This window comes from Gymnodraco acuticeps, unplaced genomic scaffold (genome assembly GCF_902827175.1).
Source record: "Gymnodraco acuticeps unplaced genomic scaffold, fGymAcu1.1, whole genome shotgun sequence".
Lineage (NCBI taxonomy): Eukaryota > Metazoa > Chordata > Actinopteri > Perciformes > Bathydraconidae > Gymnodraco > Gymnodraco acuticeps.
Genome location: NW_022992128.1, coordinates 80,459 through 100,613, shown reverse-complemented (window position 1 = coordinate 100,613; position 20,155 = coordinate 80,459). Strand labels below are relative to the sequence as shown.

Below are 20,155 nucleotides of genomic sequence, written 5' to 3'. Positions count from 1 at the left end.
TGCACTTGTTCTCACAGTGTGTTTTTTGGCTGTCTGAATGCAGCTTACTTTTCATCAGAGTCTGAGGTACGTGTGAGGAAGCGGATAGAGAGCTTTTTGTTTGTTTTTTCACTTTAAACCAGTCAGGAAGATTTATAGTGAAGCAGCTGTTGTTGGAAACAGGAAACTGACCTCGTGCATTTCAACCAAACGGTTTCTGTAAATGTATTTAGAAAAACACTCCCATACTACAGCCAGGCCGGTACATTCACTTAAGGGTGAAGTGTTTATGCTTCATATTTGTATGGGCTATACCTGTGAGAGAAACGGGGCTACACGGCTCTGCATCAGCTGAAAAACATCTGAAATACTGCTCAGTGTGTGTCGGAGAAATCTGATCCTTTCTACTCTTTCATAACAGAGAGTTAGTTAGGCAAATAATCTAAATGAGAAGAGTGAGAGGGCTTATGCACAACAGAGAAGGAGAGATGATTCACCCAAGAGATGTGATGTAGCTATATTCATCATGAGAGAGGGTGCAGGTGGGGGGTGGCTGGATAAAGAGACAGACAGAACATCCTTAACCCTGTCCCACTTGATGCTCTCAACAGGACCAACATAAGCAGCATGTTCATGACCGTGTCAAACTCAACTTCATCGCGGGCCACATCAGCATTATGGTTGCACTCAAAAAGGCCGGTTGTAACTTTAAGACTATATAAAAATACATGTATAAATGTTTAATATCAGAATCAGATTACCTTTATTAGTCCCACAGAGGGGAAATGTGCATACAAACGTATGTAATATATGACATTATTGCCTCTGCATTGGATTATTATGGGATAGGGTAATAACTTCATAAATAACTACGTCTGAAAGCAGAAGTCTAGGGCAAATAATTGGAAATCTCTTCAGTGTGTATGTCACAAAATTATTATTTAAAATTATTTTTTTTTTTGAACAAAATTCATATTTGAGATGCATTGTGGGACATGTAGTTTATGGGCAACGTGCTTCTGTAAATCGGCATGTAACCGTATAATAAACGTATTGTATTGCTCTTGTGGGGCCACATTAAATGAAGTCGCGGGACGGATTTGGCCCCCGGGGCCTTGAGTTTGACACCCCTGCTGTAAATGAATCAGTTAACCAATGTATAAAGTAATCAGTCAGTGGGATGGCCTAATTAACAAATGAAGGACTCGATTGTAGAACAGAAGTCCGAGTGGTTCTGGTCTCTGTGGATCACCGCGGCCTCCGGCGAGTGACGAAGATGAGAACCCTGCGGATAGCGATCAGGCGATCTTTGAGAGACGTCATGGCGAGGATGGTGAGCTGAGCTCGGTTCTCCAGAGGGAGAACAGCGAGCAGCCACCAGCTCCAGGCCGGGCCACTGGGACTCGCCTGCAGGAGAGAGAGGAGGCACGTTTATTTATAGAGCACATTTTCAGACAAAGAGGCAATTCAAAGTGCTTTCCATCAAACAACAAAGATTCTCTCTCTTTTTGATCCATTTCTATAAAAACCTGTCTGAAAATGAGCTGATCAGATTTTGGCCACTTTATGATGTCATAACGATGTTTTGTCTTGTGTAACCATTAGCCAATCACCAACCAAGGTAACCCCCCCCCCCCCCACCTTATCACCTGAATCTCCTCCTAGAGCACCATTGAGTTCTTTGTAACCAAATGTCTCTCAGAGGGGCGTGGGGAGGGGCTCCTTATTTTCATCTAATGTAACAGACAGAGAATCAGCACTTTGGAAACAGGGCTGAAACAGAGGGGATTATGGGTAATGCTGCAATGATCTGTTTGGTGTTTCAGCCAATCAGAGACAGGTTCTGTATATATCTGAGACCTATAATATATTGATGACAAACAGTATAATAGGGGACCTTTAACACTTAATAGGAAGACAACACAAAGGAACATAATGGAATAACAGATTCATAAAAACATGCATAAAAGAGATACAAAATAGTTTAAAAACAACATTGTAAATACAATGAGTTAAAAGACTTCTGGGTAAGCAGCTGAAAAAAGTAATGTTTTTAGCCTCGACTTAAAAGAACTCAGGTTTTCTGGAAGTTTTTTCCATTTGTGGGGAGCATGAAAAGGAGAGCAACGTGGTTGGTGATTGGAGTCTTCTTTTATTTTGCATGTAAAACTGCATATCCTCCTCGGGTATTATTCATTAGAAGATAGGATAAGAACTAAAAGGAAAAGGATAGATGTTTGCTATAAAAACCATTTGACTAGATATCGGGTGACTGCAATCAGTGTTAGGGTGCGTTCACACCTGCCTTGTATAGTCCGGTTGAATCGAACCCTGGTGCGTTTAGCCGCTTGGTGCGGTTCATTTGGGTCGGTGTGAACGCAGTCCGAGACCTCTGAAGTGAACTAAACAACCGGACTCTGGTCCGCTAAAATAGGTGGTCTCGGAGCGCTTGCTTGCGAACTCTGGAGCGGTTCATTGCTGGTGTGAACGCAGTCCGCACCAAAACATAGGAAGCGTAGTATTTACGTGTCACAAGAACGCGGATGTCTTCAAAATCTTTAGCGAAAGAGTCTTTCAAGACATCCGCGGTTGTTAATGTAAAGAGTGAAGCAGAATGAAGTGTTGAACAGTGTCGTGTAAAGTAAAAATGCTCCGTGAACTACATAAAAGTAAGAACACCTGTCGTCGGTGAAACCTCCTCCTTACTGCAGAACGTCTCTCATTATGTTATAATGTTTTTTAACGCACGTTGTCTGATTATATAATCATATGCGCGGGCCGCTAGTGTCTGTTGATCTCCAGATTAACAGCAGCATGAGAATAACCTGCCGAAAGTGCCGATGCTCCATGGCGGAGGCTCCGCTAGAAATTGCCGGGATTCGCGTTTTTACCCCCTTAATGTCTGACCAATGGTTGAACAGCATTTCCGTGCACATGACTTGTGTTTAAAGTTTATAGTCCGTTTGAGTTTTGCCGTGTGAACGCAAACCGAACCTTCTGAAAAATGAAACCATGTAACAAACTGTCGTCTGGTGCGCACCAGAAAACGGACTATTAGGTGTGAATGCACCCTTAAATTTCAGCCGTTTCTGGGGGCTAAAGGTCCGTACACACCAAGCCGATTTCGGCCGTCGATAGATGTCGGGCCGGCGATGAGCGTCGTGTCGCCCTACTCAGATTGGTGTGTCCCGCACCGTTGTGTCTTTTCGGCCGTGCCGACACCTTCCGCCACCGATTCGACATGTTGAATCGGGAGGCCGTCGGCTAAAGAAATCACTCTGATTGGCGGTTCAGCTAGCGAATCAGTGCATGAGAAGCGAAACGGAAGTGAGGGACCCAAACAAACTATTAAGAAGGCAAATCTGAGATTCCATTGAACTCCAGCTCTCGACACAGATTCGGGAAAGCCCCATGAGCTTCTCGCTGTAGACTGAAAATGGAACGCACACGCGATGTGTTTGTTTATATCACGCAGTCTGTCTTCCGGTTGTTGCCTCTTTTGAATGACGAATACACACTACCGCCACCTGCTGGTAAGGAGAGTTATTGCCACTCACGCATGCGCAGTTCGTACGTGCTTCTTGGCCGTCGGCTGAAGTCTTTGCGGTGTGTTCCAGTGCGACACATGGCCAAGACGCAGAGACGAGAGGCGACATTCCGTCGGGACGCGTTCTTTGGTGTCAGTTTGGTGTGAAAGGACCTTAACAGTAAACCGACATCCTATATAATCATGTATTGGATGTTGTTTGTATGTTTGTATCCGTGGAGATTGTGAAATAAGTGGTGAAACCGGTGTTTGCTGACCAGAGGGTCGGGGTCGTTGCTGGGGAGGTGTCCGAAGTGGCTGAGGATCTGGCTCTTCATGTTGTCCTTCAGGGAGGTGAACCAGTTGTTGGCCTGCTCGTACACAGCGTCATGCATCTTCAGAATCTCCACAAGCTCCTCCCCCTCCACCTGATTGGACAGAGAGATATATTGTTATGATTGGAAGGTTGTGGGTTCAACCCTAGCTCGTGCAGTCAACATGTCGATGTATCCTTGGGCAAGGTCTTTTGCGAATGTGTGTGAAGGGGTGATTGATGACTTATATGACTTATGTATAAGTCAAGCGCTTAGAGCAGGGCTATTCAATTAGTTTGGAATGGGGGCCGGTTGATGAAAATGATCAAAAGCAAGGGACCGGGAAAAATATGGCAATCATATTAAGAGCTTCAGATGCAGTAAATACTACAACAGCATAGTGCAGTGCATAGAGTTTGTTTCATTAAATCAAACAACATAGCCCCAAGGCCTTTCTAGATCTAAATGGCAAGTTCAGAACTCAGTAGGCCTACATGTGAAGCTGATTTAACCATCAACATCATTTCATTTAGGTGAAATTAACTAATCATTCACGCAGAGATGCAATCAATGACAGTTTGTCACTATAGTAGCTAGTAGGTGGGTTCGAAACCCGAGCCCCCCGAAGTTTTCAGGCAATGTCTTCCCCTCTATCTCTCAATGTAACACCCTGCACAGAGAGTAAAGCGGTTAGAGGAATCATAAAGCCCAATATAAATGAAGTCGATTTACCATTTAAACACCATTGACAAAGGTTACATAGTTTCCAAGTATGAAAAATATCCACCCGTCTGAAAAGACACTTATTTGGGTAGCAAATAATTCATTTGAGCAAGTCTACATTTCAATTAGTGCAGAAAAGTCTCTGAATTTCACACAGTGAAGGGAACTCTCTTTTCAACTGTCAGTGAGCTACTTACTTGGGCCAAAACCCAAAATATTCTACTCTGTGTGACTATACTTTATGATCTGATTGGCAGCATAATGATGGTAAGTAAGTGTGAACCTCCTGTTGAACCCACCTTTTTGTCCTCCAGATACTCTATCTTGGCAGTGTGGTATCCGTCTCTCTGGCCGTGGCTGAGGACTTTAAACCGTGAGACGCCGATAGTGTCGACCACGGAGCGACCGTCAGGAAAGAACTTCACATCTCGCACCTGAAACACAGCTCATTTTGTTTATAACACGAGTAACTCCATACAGCGGAGAACTATCTTCCTGCAGGGACTTTGGAAACACTCACCTCCAGCATGCAGCCGTAGTCGGCGAAGCCTTTGAGCTCGTCGGCGATGCACATGCCGAACTGCTTGGTGCCCGTCTCCATGGAGCGGCGGATCATGAGGCGGTAGCGCGGCTCGAACACGTGCAGCGGGCAGGGGATGGTGGGGAAGGCCATGGTGCACACGAAGACAGGGACTTCCTGGTTCAGGCTGCAAGAGACACAGATGGTTGAGACTCTCTGTAAAACACTGACAACATTATTATTCTTGCATAATACTTATTTTTCAACATCCATGTGCAATATTATTTTATTACCATTGCAAATATTACTCTTTATACCATGTTAAATATTTATATATGCATGTATTTGAGCAAATGTATCGCTACAATGCAACAATAACATGACCCGTTAACTCTTTCCTGTGACTAGTTTAATCAAATGTATATGGGTGTGTGTGTGTGTGTGTGTGAAACTGACTTTGAGAGCTCCTTCCTCTCCTCTTCATGGATTGTCTTCCTGTCAGCCAGCTCGTCTCCTAGGTAACGCTGCAGCACCTCCTCCATCAGCAGGGTCTTGTTGTAGCCCCTAGTGGCCAAATACTGCAACGACAACATATATCATTAAATGTATTGACCTGGGACTACACGTTTTCATGGATGAATTACTTTTAAAAATTAAAATAAATGGTACACTGTCACCATAACAATTGAATAAAGGGTACATGTATTCAGTACAAATGACGCTAAAGCCACAACACTATTGATGTGTATTTATGCAATAAAGTAATGAGCTTATTTTGAACAAAGTGCCTTTGCGTATTTGATAATGAGTGTGTACCTCGGAGAGATTCTCCTTGCACAGAGGGCAGTTGGATTTGTGGTCGAGGCAGCGCTCCAGACATTTGAGGCAGAAGGTGTGACCGCAGGGAGTGGCCACCGGCTCGTAGAACAATCTGGAGAACACACAGGAGAAATACATCACTAAAAGAAAAACTGCATTCTGGATTATACAAGTATCAGGGTTAAAGAGTTATTCCTTCTGAGTAAATGTTTGAATTTGTGTGAATACTTTGTATGCATGCAGTAAGTGTGTGTGTGTGTGTGAGTGTGTGTGAGAGTGAGTGTGTGTGTGTGAGGTGTGAGTGTGTGTGTGTGCTTCTGTGTGTGTGTGTGTGCATGTGCGTGTGTGTGGTGTTAGTGTATGTGTGTGTGTGCTTCTGTGTGTGTGTTTGTGTGTGTGAGTGTGTGTGAGAGTGAGTGTGTGTGTGTGAGGTGTGTGTGTGGTGTGAGTGGGGGTGTGTGTGTGAGGTGTGAGTGTGTGTGTGTGTGTGTGCTTCTGTGTGTGTGTGTGTGCATGTGTGTGTGAGTGTGTGTGGTGTTAGTGTATGTGTGTGTGTGCTTCTGTGTGTGTGTGTGTGTGTGTGTGTGTGTGAGTGTGTGTGCATGTGAGCGAGTGTGTGTGTGGTGTTAGTGTGTGCTTCTGTGTGAGTGTGTGTGTGTGTGTGTGAGAGAGTGTGTGTGAGGTGTGAGTGTGTGTGTGTGTGTGTGCTTCTGTGTGTGTGTGTGTGCGTGAGTGTGTGTGGTGTTAGTGTATGTGTGTGTGTGCTTCTGTGTGTGTGAGTGTGTGTGCATGTGAGCGAGTGTGTGTGGTGTTAGTGTGTGCTTCTGTGTGAGTGTGTGTGTGTGTGTGTGTGTGTGTGTGTGTGTGTGTGTGTGTGTGTGTGTGTGTGTGTGTGTGTGTGTGTGTGTGTGCAGTCACCTCATGCAGAGTGGACACTCCATGTCTCCGCTGTCCAACAGCTCAGCAGGGAACGTCCGTCCTCCACACACTGAGACCGTCTGAGAGCTGCCCGCCTCGTCTGAACACAACACATCACAACATCAATATACGATGATGGCAGGATTTAAGAACAACATCAACTTAAAAACAACATCAACTTAAAAACATCAATACAACAAATACATTTGAAAACATTTAAATGTGAATTTGATAAGTTTATGTGTGTGTGTTTATATATGAAAAGGAAACAGCCGTTATCAAACAGTAGATATCTTTCAGGCGAGTTTAGGTTATTTAATATCTACAGGCAACAATAACGTTGTATCACATGGATTCATTTCTGCTCCGTTTTGTTAAATTCAAGATCAGGCTTTTTCTTTTAAAAGAATCATACTGTGGTTATTCAAGCATTTGTATGTACACTAATAAGTTATAAACTTTAATGTTTAAAAAATGCTTTGATCATCATTACTTATCCTAAGTCAGTTGTGTTATGGTGCTGAACATTAACTTGATTATGTAATACGTTACACATTAATTCATTAATTCTCATCATGAGACAGGACACCCTGTCCTCACTGTGCAGCTCCTTCAGCGATAGGCTGCATTCTGAAGATCGGCAGAGATTAAAAGGCTGCATTATTATTTATTTACACAAGTGTCGATAGGCGCGTCCACACCGGAGTACTTTTCCCCGTACTTTTCCCATTTATGTCCGTTAGTACCCCTTATTTTGGGGTCACACCAGACAGAGAACTTAGTGCCGGGAACTTTTACCCCCATTTTTAGTGCCTGCTAGAGAGGTGGGACTATCCTGGGGGGAAACAAGTACCAATTTCTGATTGGCTGGGCGAATTGCAATCCACGCCCCGTAAAACTCTGAAAAGTTTTGTGATTTGTATTTGCTGGCATTAGCATTATTAGCATTAGCATTAGCCCCGCGCACCAACTTCCGCCCGGGGACTCCGGGTGGCAGTATAGGCCGTGAAGTGGTTTGCGGCCTGCCAGTAAACCAAAGCAGAAGCAGAAGAAGTGACGTCAGCGGCTCATTTGCATAATCTTCCCTTTATTCGGGTGTGAACGTGATTGGCTCTTAGTTCCATGGGGATCGTGCCAGGCACTAAGTGCGGCAAAGTACTTTGTGTGAAAGCGGCTATTGGTCGGAAAACTGGCCCAACTGGTTTAGCTCTGCAGGATGACACAACTTCGTATTGCTTCAGCCCGATACATGTATAAATACAGTAATTACTCAGTGATTAAAGTAATTACTTGGACAAGTTGTTCTAGTACAATTAATTAAATGTACTTTCGGTTTAATCCTTTAATCCTTTCACCTGGCCATGACTGAATACTGTCGAACTAAGAATACAAAAAGTCTTGAATATAGAGAATCCACATCTCGTTGTTACTCCTCGTATCTTCTCCTTTGTTTACTTGCTCATGTGCTTCTTCAAAATCTGATATTTCCCACTTTACTCAAGTCAACATAAGGCTAGAAATGTGCTGAAACTTAATTTGTATTAAAGCTACTTTAATAATGTATTAATTCTACCCTCTATTGATCATTATATAAAAGGTGCTTTCCAATCAATGAGAGCAGCAAATCATTTAGAAAGTAAGCCGGACACACAAATAATTATAAAAAGACAACAGAGAATACTGTGTTCAAGTGCTATTCAGCGATCAGTGATACTTTCATCAGCCATCAAGGAAATAATCTCATTTTGAAATGACACTATTGGCGCATTTCCACTGTAGGGCCTCGCATGGCTTAGTACGGCCTTGTTAGGACCGGCTCACTTTATGCTGCGTTTCCATTACAGTTTAGTAGCTGGGGTAGTAACTATAGTAACGCAGTGTAGGCGGAGCCGTGACGTCATCTTCAATGCGAACCACAAAACCAACATCAGCACTGTTAGCACTCAGAGCTCACAGCTCCTCATATCTGTTCAGAAACTAGACAAAAGTTAAAGTACAAACCACAGACTGCCTGTGTCATGGCGAATACAGTCGCTGGTTTAGTTATGTCTGTAGGCCGTTGTTGTGAGTGTGGACGGTCGGAGCATATACTGCGTTAGCTTAGCCGATCTCCATTCAGAAAACAAGCATTTTAAAGGGTTTTTCGCCTGCCGTCTGTCTGCAGACTTGTCAAAGCATTAATTCATGGTTTTTACTAACCGGTATCAGTATGTTGTTACTTCGGCATCATTTTGAAACGTGTATTACAATTAAATCACGGTCAAATATGTTCATCTTGTTGTAGTTGTAGCCCCCTTGCCAGCGACTCTCTCTCTAGTTTAGCATATTCCGCCCGGTTGTTGGCCCGGAAAGAACCACGATTTTGGAGGGCCAGAAAAACTGAAAAAGTACCCGTTAGCCGGAACTACCCCTAGTGGAAGAAACACAACAAAAAAACGGGCCGGGTTTGGCACGGCACGCTTAAACCGTGCTACGCGCTGCAGTGGAAATGCGCCATTAGATCCTCGTACTGGGTCTGAGCAGTTTAGTGGGATGGTGAGTGCCGGCAGAGGGTCCTTCTCCGCTGTGCTTCCTCTTCACGCCACCGGGGGGGGCCGGCAGCGCAGCCAGGACCTCGGCCAGGCTCTTGGTGCTGCCCTCCGGAGGAGAGAGTCTGGAGGACGAGTCGTCCACTGGAGAGCCTTTAGACACACTGAACTCTGAGTCCTGCACACAGGGAGAGAAGAGAGGGACCATTGTGTTATGTTATGTTTTTATATATATTTGTATTTTTGTATTCGGGATTGTGGGAAACGGTATTTCGATCTCTGTGTCTGTACACACAAACTGAAAGATTGACAATAAAGTTGACTTTGAGTTACCTGAGAGGAGGAGCCAGGTTTCTTTGCCTGTGGCCTCAGGGACATCAGTGAGGCGGGGGGTTTGATGAGGCGAGAGGCCACGCCCCCCTGCAGCGGGTGCAGCGGCGTTGGCATGTTTCCATTCTCAAACACAGAAGAGAACACCTCGCTAAGGACCTGCAGGAGGAGACACACACAGAGACAGATGAGCACGAGTAGATACTGATGAGACATGCTCCTCTTGTCCAAACCGCAATCTGTTCTCAATGTCAGAAATTGAAAAATGTTATACCTGTAGGAGCCAAAATGCTGTGGTAGCCTGTGTTTATAGTTATATTATCTTCATTATTTGTTAACACCACACACACTTGGTTGTTTCCGGTGATTGTCACATAGTGTGGTTAATGGTATTTAGGGCACCTGATGTATGTGGAGGTTTGGTAGCATGACAATGGGGCTGAGCTTAACTCTGATATCTTTTGTTGACCGTATGATTCTGTTTGTTTATTGTTTTGATTTACAATATTAAATATCCTTAAAACGTCGAGTTCAGTACAGACGTTATTATTTATAGGCGTCACATGAAGGAGCGAAGTTTAGCGTCAGAGCGGCCGCATTCAACGGGAATAAAGCCGCCACAATACCTATGGAGGAATATATGAGGATTCTACCGTTTTGATTCAAGGGGAGCTTCTCTTACCTTCTGCGCCTGCAGTTTGACTTTGGTCCAGTTGGGTTTCAGTGCGACACACATCAGATATTCCTGCAGCGCCTCGTCGTTCCGCCCCGCTTCACTCAACGCCGTGGCTTTCAGACTGTGAGCCTGGAACAGATCAATATTGTGAGAAAACTAAAAGACACTGTATGTTGCCGTGTGTCCTCGTCAACAGGTGTTAATTATGTGTTTTGTTTTAATTAATCAGTATCTCTGTTCTTGCATTTTTATTTCAAAAACCCCTTTCAAACCAAATGTCCTTCGATCAGCAACATGTCTGCAGTATGTATGAAAATGTATGTATGATTCACTTTCTTGCTTTAGTAACAACCCATGACTTCAAACTAGGAGTATATGTAAACGGGTGAACACAAATGTTTCACATAGCGTGTTTTTGACTAGTTTCAAAGCATTTTGCTGCAGTAGATTTGTGTCTATAAAAATACCCTATTTCACAACGACTACATGAACAAGTCTAATGCAAAGATGTGTGAAAAACTATCAAATGTTAAATAGAAGCACAGAATATAATCAATGCCTTTGTTTTTTCCGTATTTTATAGTATTTTAAAGGTCACCTATCATGCTATTTTTAGGCAATAGCATAGGTCTCAGATATATAAAGAAAATATAAAAAACATGTCTATGAAGTGTTTTGCTCAAAATACCAAACAGATCCCCCATTCTAGCCATGCCTCATATCCCTCTATTTCACTTCCTGTTTCAAAAGTGCTGATTTGGGTATAAAGCTTTAAAAAAAATTGATACAAATTAAAAAGGAGGGGTCTGAGCTCATGCGGGACCCGGCAGCTACTGTCTAAACTAAATGCTGCCGTGATGAAACGCCATATCATGGATTATCAAGGATCTGAAACAGTCTGGAGCTCAAAGGCTTTCTCTCTTGCCGGTTATACCACAAGGTGAGTTCCTTTTTACTTCCTGCTTCTTCACACATATGCTCTCCAGTACAGGTTAGCTCTGAGTGTTAGCGATGCTAATGTAAACACCGACCATATTACGTCCAAAACAGTCGGGCATTATTTCTGATAGCAACGTTTCTGATTGGGCCGTGGGTCAACATTTCAGATATTACGTCATATCGGACGCAAATCTGGATCAGCTCTGTTGTAGCCCCGTTTTTAGAGATTTGGGTACGGAGGAAAAGAGAGAGGGTTTTATTTTCTGACGCTGCGTGAGTTCCCCGACACACCGGGGACACATGTTTATAAAAGACATCAAAAAGTGCATTTTGCATGATAGGTCCCCTTTAAAGTATATTCTGAGCTCTCCTGTTTAGTCTCAATAAATAGGAATACTTACTAATAAGATAAGAAGTACTTTATTGATCCCAATTAGGGTCATGTTTGTGTTGCAGCAGCATAAAAGACATGGCATTGTACAATACAAATTAGAAAGACTAGAAAAAAACAAGCCGATAGTTCTCTGCCAGCCAGAGGTGATGCTTATGAACACAAGATAAATGCATTTATTTGTTATATATTTTGGATGAATTGTATCTTTGCCTCACCTTTGTCCAGTGAGGTTTTATCCGACAGAGGCTTCTGGCGTCCTGCACGGCCAGACTGAAGTTCCTCATCTCCACGTGCAGCTCAGCGCGCTGACACAGCAGCCGGCCTATAGAGGGCGCTGTACACCACACAGAGAGAGAACACACACACACTCCATCAGGTCAGTGACAGGCCTCCAGGGACAGATGGGCTGTTCTGGGCTGTAGAAGTAGGGCGGCAGCCATGTAACATGTGGCTGGAGGAGCCCTATTTGACTAAAATGCTGCGTAGTTAGAATGGCGTAATAACATTTTGTCATTTAACAGTCCAAATTTGTAGGAAAACATTCACTGCATGGCCGGATTTGTGTGCAACATTAGCAAGTACACATTTAGTTCTAATCATAAAAAGTGATACTGTGTATATCCAATTTGCACTATATTCCCTCGTCTTTCTTAAGAAGATCCAGCATGATAAGAGCCGTATTTCAAGCTTTGACTATGATTAGTTTAAAAGGTACATTTGTAATAATGTATGTATATTTAAATGGCACATTTGTTGAAGACAGTTCAAGGTTGCAAAAAATCAAAAGAAGAGTTTTGACAACATGCGGTCAGTATTTGTATTATTTTCTAGTAGACATGTTTTAATTACTTGACATTTTGTCCCATTGTAGGTCAAGCAAACTATACTTAAGACTGTTATTAAATTGCATTGACTCTTGTTGCTCAGTATTAAACCCAATATTGATCAACGAGGTTTTCTCCAGTTTTCTTCCAACTCACTGAAGGTGATTCACAATAAAAACAAAAGGTCATGGTCATTGCTTCTGGAACTGTGTGGGTAGGGATGCATATCGTTGACTTTGTTACGATACCGATACTGATACCACTGAACGATACCGATACATATCGTGATACTTTCATGTTGCATAAGGGAACATTTTTATCACAGTGCGGGTGGATCCTCAAAGCCTTTCGACAAAAAATAATAAACCAAACTTTTGGATAGCTAGATCTCTCACCTTTCCAAAAATGAAGCAGAAGGTGGAGAAGCTCCAGAACAACAGACAGACAGTAATAACAGCTGTTATATGAGACGATATGAAACATTAAGCCCCGGGAACAGGTGTTTATATCACTAAAGTCCAGCAAACCCGTATTTATGTCATCTTGTTAATGCTAGTAACTGTTGCGCTATTGACAATATGCTATTAAAGTTTCCTGGCCACCCTACATGACTCAGATTAAAATAAGAGAACTTTATAAAAGTAAATCTAACAAAGATTGAGTGGCCGCCATCACAATCTACAACAATCATGATTTTCCTATTTCTCCTAATGGCTTCCTGTCAGGCTTTACGATTTGGAAAATATGACTAGCTGCAAGCCTTTTGAGTGCTATTGCGACATGATTAACAATTCATCATTTTTGGTGGCCCACGCATCCTGCTGTGCCCTGGCATGTGGCCTTTGCGCCCTGAAAAAACGTGTGACACCAAAGGCCAAATGGCCTTGCCCCTAAAATGACGAAAATCCAAGCCTGGTTGCGTTGTTAATGAGTGAGACACACCGGAGTTGAGGATCTGCGGGGTTTATTCTCCCAAAAATATAATTTACAATTTAGACGCCTTATTCCAAAGCGACTTACAATGACCAATTACAGGCACATTCTCCTTGCCTTACTCAAGGGCACACTAGTAGTGGTGTTCCAGTCGGGATTTGAACTCGCAACCTTCTGATCATCAGCCCACCTCACTGTCCATTAGACCAGCAACATTTACATTTACAAAAAAAAAAAAAAAAAAAAAAAGTTATTCTATTTTTTTTATATTTGTGGCGGATGATATTTAATTAATAAATCAAGGTATGGGAAACATTGACACATATTCAGCCTTTAACAAATATTGTGTTTCCTGCAATTTGAACATTGCACTCGTCCATATTGTGATTTTCATTACATTTCCCAAAAATGTGCAGTCATAGTTTTCTGTAATATTTTCTAGTGTAACATCCATATTTCTTTTCTTAACATAACAGATACTCATTTGGCTTCTTCTGATAGGGGTAAGCTTAAACCCGTTGATTTTTTAAAATCGTATGAACTCCTATATAATGCAGAGAAAAAGGCTGTAGCATTTAAGATAATGTAAGAGTGAGAGTGTCAAATACCTCAGTTATATCTCATTTCAATAAATCCTAATCTGATAGAGAACAAATGCGTTATGAAACCGCTCCACGTAACTCACATGGACTCAGACTTGAAGCAAAATGGCGAGTGGTTACGAGTGGGTATAACTTGACCTTTAATCATGAGCAACCAGCGAGAAATGTACCAGCGTTAGTTGCCAACACTCAGATCTCAACATGTGGGACTTGTTCAGTTCTGTGCCTAATAGGGACAATACAATATAGGCTATAGTCACACCATGGGGAGTGTGATCCTCGGAGAACTGACGCACTTAAGCAAGAACACATTTGATAGAAAGTACGGTTTGCTGTAGCATGATTTTTGTTGCACCGCATTGGGTAAACAAACGAAGTAAAGGGGAATGTGGTTCCTCAAGCTGGATGGGCTTAATGACGCACGTCCTCTTAGTTTCTTTGCCAAATTAAACAAGAAATAAAATGCAGGAAGAGTAAAGGAAAGATGTGAGGGATCCAGAGAAAGCGGTCACAAAAGGTAACGGGGTATATCATTAGTCTTTAGACCGTGATTGTTCCCGTTTCAGTCCTGACTTTGATTGACTGATGCTCCCTTCTGAGCAGATTTACTTGTTTTTCATTCATTAAATCCTCTTAGTTGTGTTACCTTGCAAGACATAATGCACCCTCTTCCTCAGTTTCTATATTGAACCTGACTGTTATTTCCTAAATGCATTGTAATAATAATAATAATAATAATAATAATAATGGGTTCCATTTATAAAGCACTTCATATTTGATTTCAAATCCCGAAGTGCTACAAGTAGTGAGCATGAACAGTATAAATAAACATTACACAACACGGTAGAATTAATAAAAAGCAATACAAAAATTAATTTAAATTTAAAAAAAACATTAAAATAAATAAAAGGGTGATAAAAAGTCTGCAGTGCATCTTATGAAACACCATAAGGGGAGGAGCTTGGGCTTCAATCCAACTCATGTACTCATTGTATAAGATGTGGCACAGGCAATCCATTTGTCCTCAAACGCACTGGTTAGGTAACAACTGTATTTTCTGCTGACATGAGCCCGTTCACACACACACACACACACACACACACACACACACACACACACACACACACACACACACACACACACACACACACACACACACACACACACACACACACACACACACACACACACACACACACACACACACACACACACACACACACACACACACACACACACACACACACACACACACACACACACACACACACACACACACACACACACACCACACACACACACACACTGCCTCCTGCTGCATTTGTTGGGAAAACATTGACTGGCTGTGACCATGCTGTGAAGGCATTCCTCTCACCCACAATGCTCCACAAGACAGAATGATCTGAGCATGTGCCACTGAAATGCTCAAAGTGACAGTGTGTTATATATTTTTGATTGACACGCTGAGACAGCTTGCTTTGGTTCACACCATTTCTTACGTTTTTAGAGGAAGGGGTGAGGAAACTGATTTTTTTAATGTGACTGATATTGAGGCCAGGGGTGAAAAGAGGTCACTTTAAATTTCTGAAGATTTAATCCATGCAACATGAGACATGCTGCTATGTTATCCAATACACCATGAACATCTTATGAAACACCATAAGGGGAGGAGCTTGGGCTTAAATCCAACTCATGCAGAATGTACGCATTATATAAATAAGACTGAATAATTGAATTAGACTAATACACAGGGTTACATACGTCTTTTCTCCACAATTGCTTTATGAAAAACCTTCAGCACTGCAGGGTAGGAATAGAAAACACACAGAAGCTTTAGAAAGAATAAGATCAGAAGTGTGCTGCTTAGGTAACCAAGTCCAGTGCTCATAACGCGTCTGACCTCAGTGCGGGAGAGAAAGGTGTAAATGGCTCCTCTTACTGGTGACACGGTGCAGCTACACTGGGAACAAGTAGGTCACCTGTACTAAATACTAAAGTTTGAATGAAAACTTCTCACATTACAAACAGAAATGCACACATGTTGCGTCATCTTACCTAGATCCACTGCTGCGTTGTACTTCTCCAGAGCCTCGGAGTGGTTTTTCTCTCCCCACAAAACCTGCCCTTCGATCCAGAACTTCCTCGCTTTGCTCTCGGTTGCAAACAGTTTACCCAGCAGGCCACTGAGCACCACGTCCAGTCTCCTGTCGTTTGGCAGGCCATCTTTCTTCTCGTTAAACTGTTCCTTGCACTGCACACACTCTGTGATCGCCTCGTCCTCCAGGCAGATTTTGCAGAAGGTGTGTCCGCACTCCACGGTGGTGGGCTCATGGAGGAGACACTTGCAGAGGCGACAGGAGAACAAATCCAGTGCTTCATCATCTCCACATTCCCCATCACTTTCAACCCCTTCTTCCTCACTGCTGCTGGTGCTTTCCCCTCCAGGCCCAGGGAAGCCCAGCTCTTTCTCCCGGAGAGTCCTAGCAATTGTATCCACTAAAAGAGGCAGTTCCTCCGGGTGCAGTTTTCCCAGACTGGCCGCTGTGCAGTAGGAGTCCAGAGCCTCAGAAATCCTCCCTGCTTGGGTCAGACAGTCGGCTTTCCTCAGACAAAGACCCCTGTCTGGATGCTGGAGGTCTGCAAGCTGGGAGGTGTAGATCTCAGCGGCCAGACTGTAGTCTCCAGCCCGGTTCACCTCCTCTGCCACCTCCAGCATTTCAGGGCAAATCCCCGCAGCCCCAGGGTTGGAGAGCGGATGGATGAACATCTCGACCCTCGTCTCCATGTTGGAGAATGAGATACTTAAACAATGAAGGAGAGCTTCACTGATGCCCGACTCTCACTGCTAGCCATTGATGTTGTAGACGACCTCCACCACGATAAAATAAAGAGGTGTAAAGTAACTATGTTCATTTACTCAAGTACTGAGGGGCTTTATTTGAGCATTTCCATTTTACTGCTACTTTGTTATTATACTCTTCTATAAGTCAGAGGTAGTTTAGTTCCACCTGGAGTAAATTCACAAGCTACCCTGCAGCATATAAAGTTATTCAAACTAGCTGCACCTTAACCAGCGTTGATAAAGACATTAGCATCAATATTTTTCATCTAAACATATACTTAATATTATTTTTAACCTGCATAATTTGTACTTTTACATAACTTCAAGTATATTTTGATGTCAATACCGTCCTACCTTTGCTTTTTGAATGCAGGACTTTTAATAGAAACAGAGCATTCCTACACTCTAGTATTTCTACTTTTGAACTAAAGTACAATATCTTAAGTACTTCTTCCACCTCAAAATGTGACGTCACCAACGGGTCCAGCTGGGGTCCGTGTAAACACCAGCCTCTGAATCACTGAGGGGAGTAGAAGAAGAACTGCGTACTTAGAAAATAAAAACTTCGTCACCTCACATAGCACCAAGTCTCTCGGCCATAACAACGTGTCCCTTTCTTAGGAGAATACAAAAATATATTCTACAGTCTCCTTCTGTTGAGTCGAGAGGCGGTGGGTAAAGTCCTCCGTGCTCAGCATGTAAGAAGCTTAATATCCATGGTTATTCGGCGTTACGATGACATTATTAACTCGGCAAAAAGCTACGTTTTCAACACATTTATAACAAAAAAACATTAAAGTCCAGTTTACATAATATATAAAACGACAGACCCAAAAAGCCCCTCTCTCTGTTCAACCAACTACCGCCGATCAGCCGTTTGTTTTTATGTAAGAGCTCTAAAGCCGAGAGCTAACGTTAGCTTATATTACAGTGGACTGAAATCACGTTCATGCCTGAGAGTTGCTCAGTGGCGCATTGAAGCCCAAAACGAGCAACCGTAGGTTCAGAAAGTATCCGTATGTGGGCCCGCGGAGCATGCGCAGTTGAGTTTTCTCTTAGAAAGTAACTCTGTATTAAGATTTGTCCATAGACTGTATCGCTGGACTGTATATATAAAGGATTTGTCACGTCCTTTGAATTAGACTGTGATGATTTAAACAAGGGCTATTAAAAAGTTAGTGCTGGGTAGTTAATTAAAAAAAGTATACGCTGATTTACAAACGTGTCTTTCTCAAAGTAAGTATATGGGAAAAGTCTTTTTGGGCCAAAATTACGTCACGGAAGCTGTAGTACCACCGTTTGGCCACTACGGCCATTCATACAATTCGGCTTCAAATGCCGGAGCACTTCCTGGGGGCTTGGTTCACACCGCTTGTCGAACTCCACAAATCCACCTAAAACCAATGTCCAAAAAGATTCTGTAAATAATCACAAATTCGGAAATATCCTCTTCTTTAAGAGCGAAAAGTAGGGGTTGAAAATAACGCTCCCGTCGGGGGTACTGGTCGTTAGCCTGCTAGCTTCAACAGCTAAAGGATGATGTGCCTGCTTTGCTTCTACGGATTTTATGTACATTCGCTGATCAAGCGTCACATGACGCAAGAAGTGGCTCCCCATTGGTCCATTAAGTGGCTCATTTATATAACGCTTAGATATATGTTGTGTAAGCTCTTACAGGCAATAGTGGGGGACTGTCTGTGAGCTTCATCCAAACAAGCTCTCAGTTTCACAACATGTTATATTCTATAACATGCATTCAGGTGTAAAAGAAGAATGGTGGTATAGTCTGTGTTGAATCAGCAATTTACATTGCACTTTAAAGTTCAGGTTTGGCTCCATTGTGCTTCACAAAGACGGACATGCTAATATATGTGCATTTTGAAACAAATATAAATAAGTTAAAACACAATACAAATGCAAAATCTGATTTTTCCCTTTTAAAGTTACATGCAAAAATAAAAGTGGTGTCAATGAAAGCAATAACAAAGGTATCATGTCCTGCTGGTAGTGCAGTAAGGGGTGAAACCATGTTAAAGAGATTCTTAAAGTCTAGACAATGAGAATGATGTTGACGTTTACCCTGTATTTAATGGCAGGGCAGTTTAAGGTTGCAAGGATAGGACTGATGTGTTTTCTTGGACCATGGTTATAACGTGGCAGGAGAGTTCTGAATAAATTGTTAATGGGAAATGGATAAAGGGAGTTTCAGTCTGGGTGATATTAGTGCACTAGTGACTATTTCTAAATAAAAAGATGATAGGAAATGCCACATTTTGGAGATGGTTCTGAGTAGGATAAACTGGAACTGACAACTGCATTTAATTGCCTGTTCGAACTCTGTATTGTCCTCATTTAACTGAAGAAAACTATAAGCCAAACAGCTTTTAAAGTATTGGCGAAAGTCTAAAGTTGCCTGATTTTTGAGGATTAAATGGGAGATATATTTTAGTGTTTGGAGGATTTTTTCAAATGAGAGCATACAAAAACAACAAATAGAAGTGCACCTAAAACTGAACCCTGCAGAAAGCCACATTAAATATTTGCGTATGAGATTTATGAACTGATATTGGAAACAGTGATCCGCCTGTTTGAAATGTAACAGGGAAACCAGTCAAGTGCGGACAACGAAATGCCGACCCAGCATGTCAAATGATCAGAAGGATTATAGCTAACTATGATAGAGCGTTTACCAGCACCACTTTGTCCCTGCTTAATCCCCAGTCCTCGCTGTGGGATTGATTCATTTTGTTTTATGTAATGCTTTATGTAAGCAGTGTTACATGTGTTGTTTTGGGAGAAATATTTCTGTGAATGATTTAACTTCCATTATAGAAAAGTACAATCAAACTCCTTTTTAGTGTTGTTGTGTTGAATGCTCTTTCAGTTTGCATAACATTTATTATGTAATTATGTTATCATACTGTTCTCTTCCGAATATGACAAATTATCTAATTCAAATGTGTGCCAAAAAGACGAGTTAATAATAAACGTTTGTTTTAAAATTCAGCAAAATTAGCATATCAGCTCTAGATGGTGACAGTGGGTGAATGATCATGTTTGGGCTGAATGAAGAAGGTACGATTTGGTTATTTTGAAAGTATGGTATACAATAATGAAATGATAGCTTACACAATTCGTCTCCTTGATGTCTTTAAACGATAGTTGCATAATTTCCCCAGTAACAATAATTAGGTTGGAGTTCAACATATTTTGACAATCAGGAATGTGTGTGTGCTTCCTTAAGATGCAAAAGTTCCTTGTTAAAATATTATCTAAGCCGTTATTTAC

At 42.2% G+C, this 20,155-nt stretch overlaps 1 protein-coding gene across 1 annotated transcript; it reads right to left on the bottom strand.

The window, feature by feature from the left end:
- Positions 1–704: 704 nt before the first annotated feature.
- Positions 705–18,428, bottom strand: lonrf2 (LON peptidase N-terminal domain and ring finger 2). The gene is made up of 12 exons (XM_034203610.1): positions 16,081–18,428; positions 11,882–12,000; positions 10,340–10,462; positions 9,661–9,816; positions 9,310–9,505; positions 6,800–6,899; positions 5,879–5,993; positions 5,519–5,640; positions 5,063–5,249; positions 4,842–4,976; positions 3,784–3,933; positions 705–1,386 (listed from the first exon to the last, which is right to left on the bottom strand). Exons 1-12 carry the CDS (start codon positions 16,808–16,810, stop codon positions 1,228–1,230), a joined length of 2,292 nt encoding a protein of 763 aa, XP_034059501.1. The 5' UTR covers positions 16,811–18,428; the 3' UTR covers positions 705–1,227.
- Between the last annotated feature and the right edge of the window lie 1,727 nt (positions 18,429–20,155).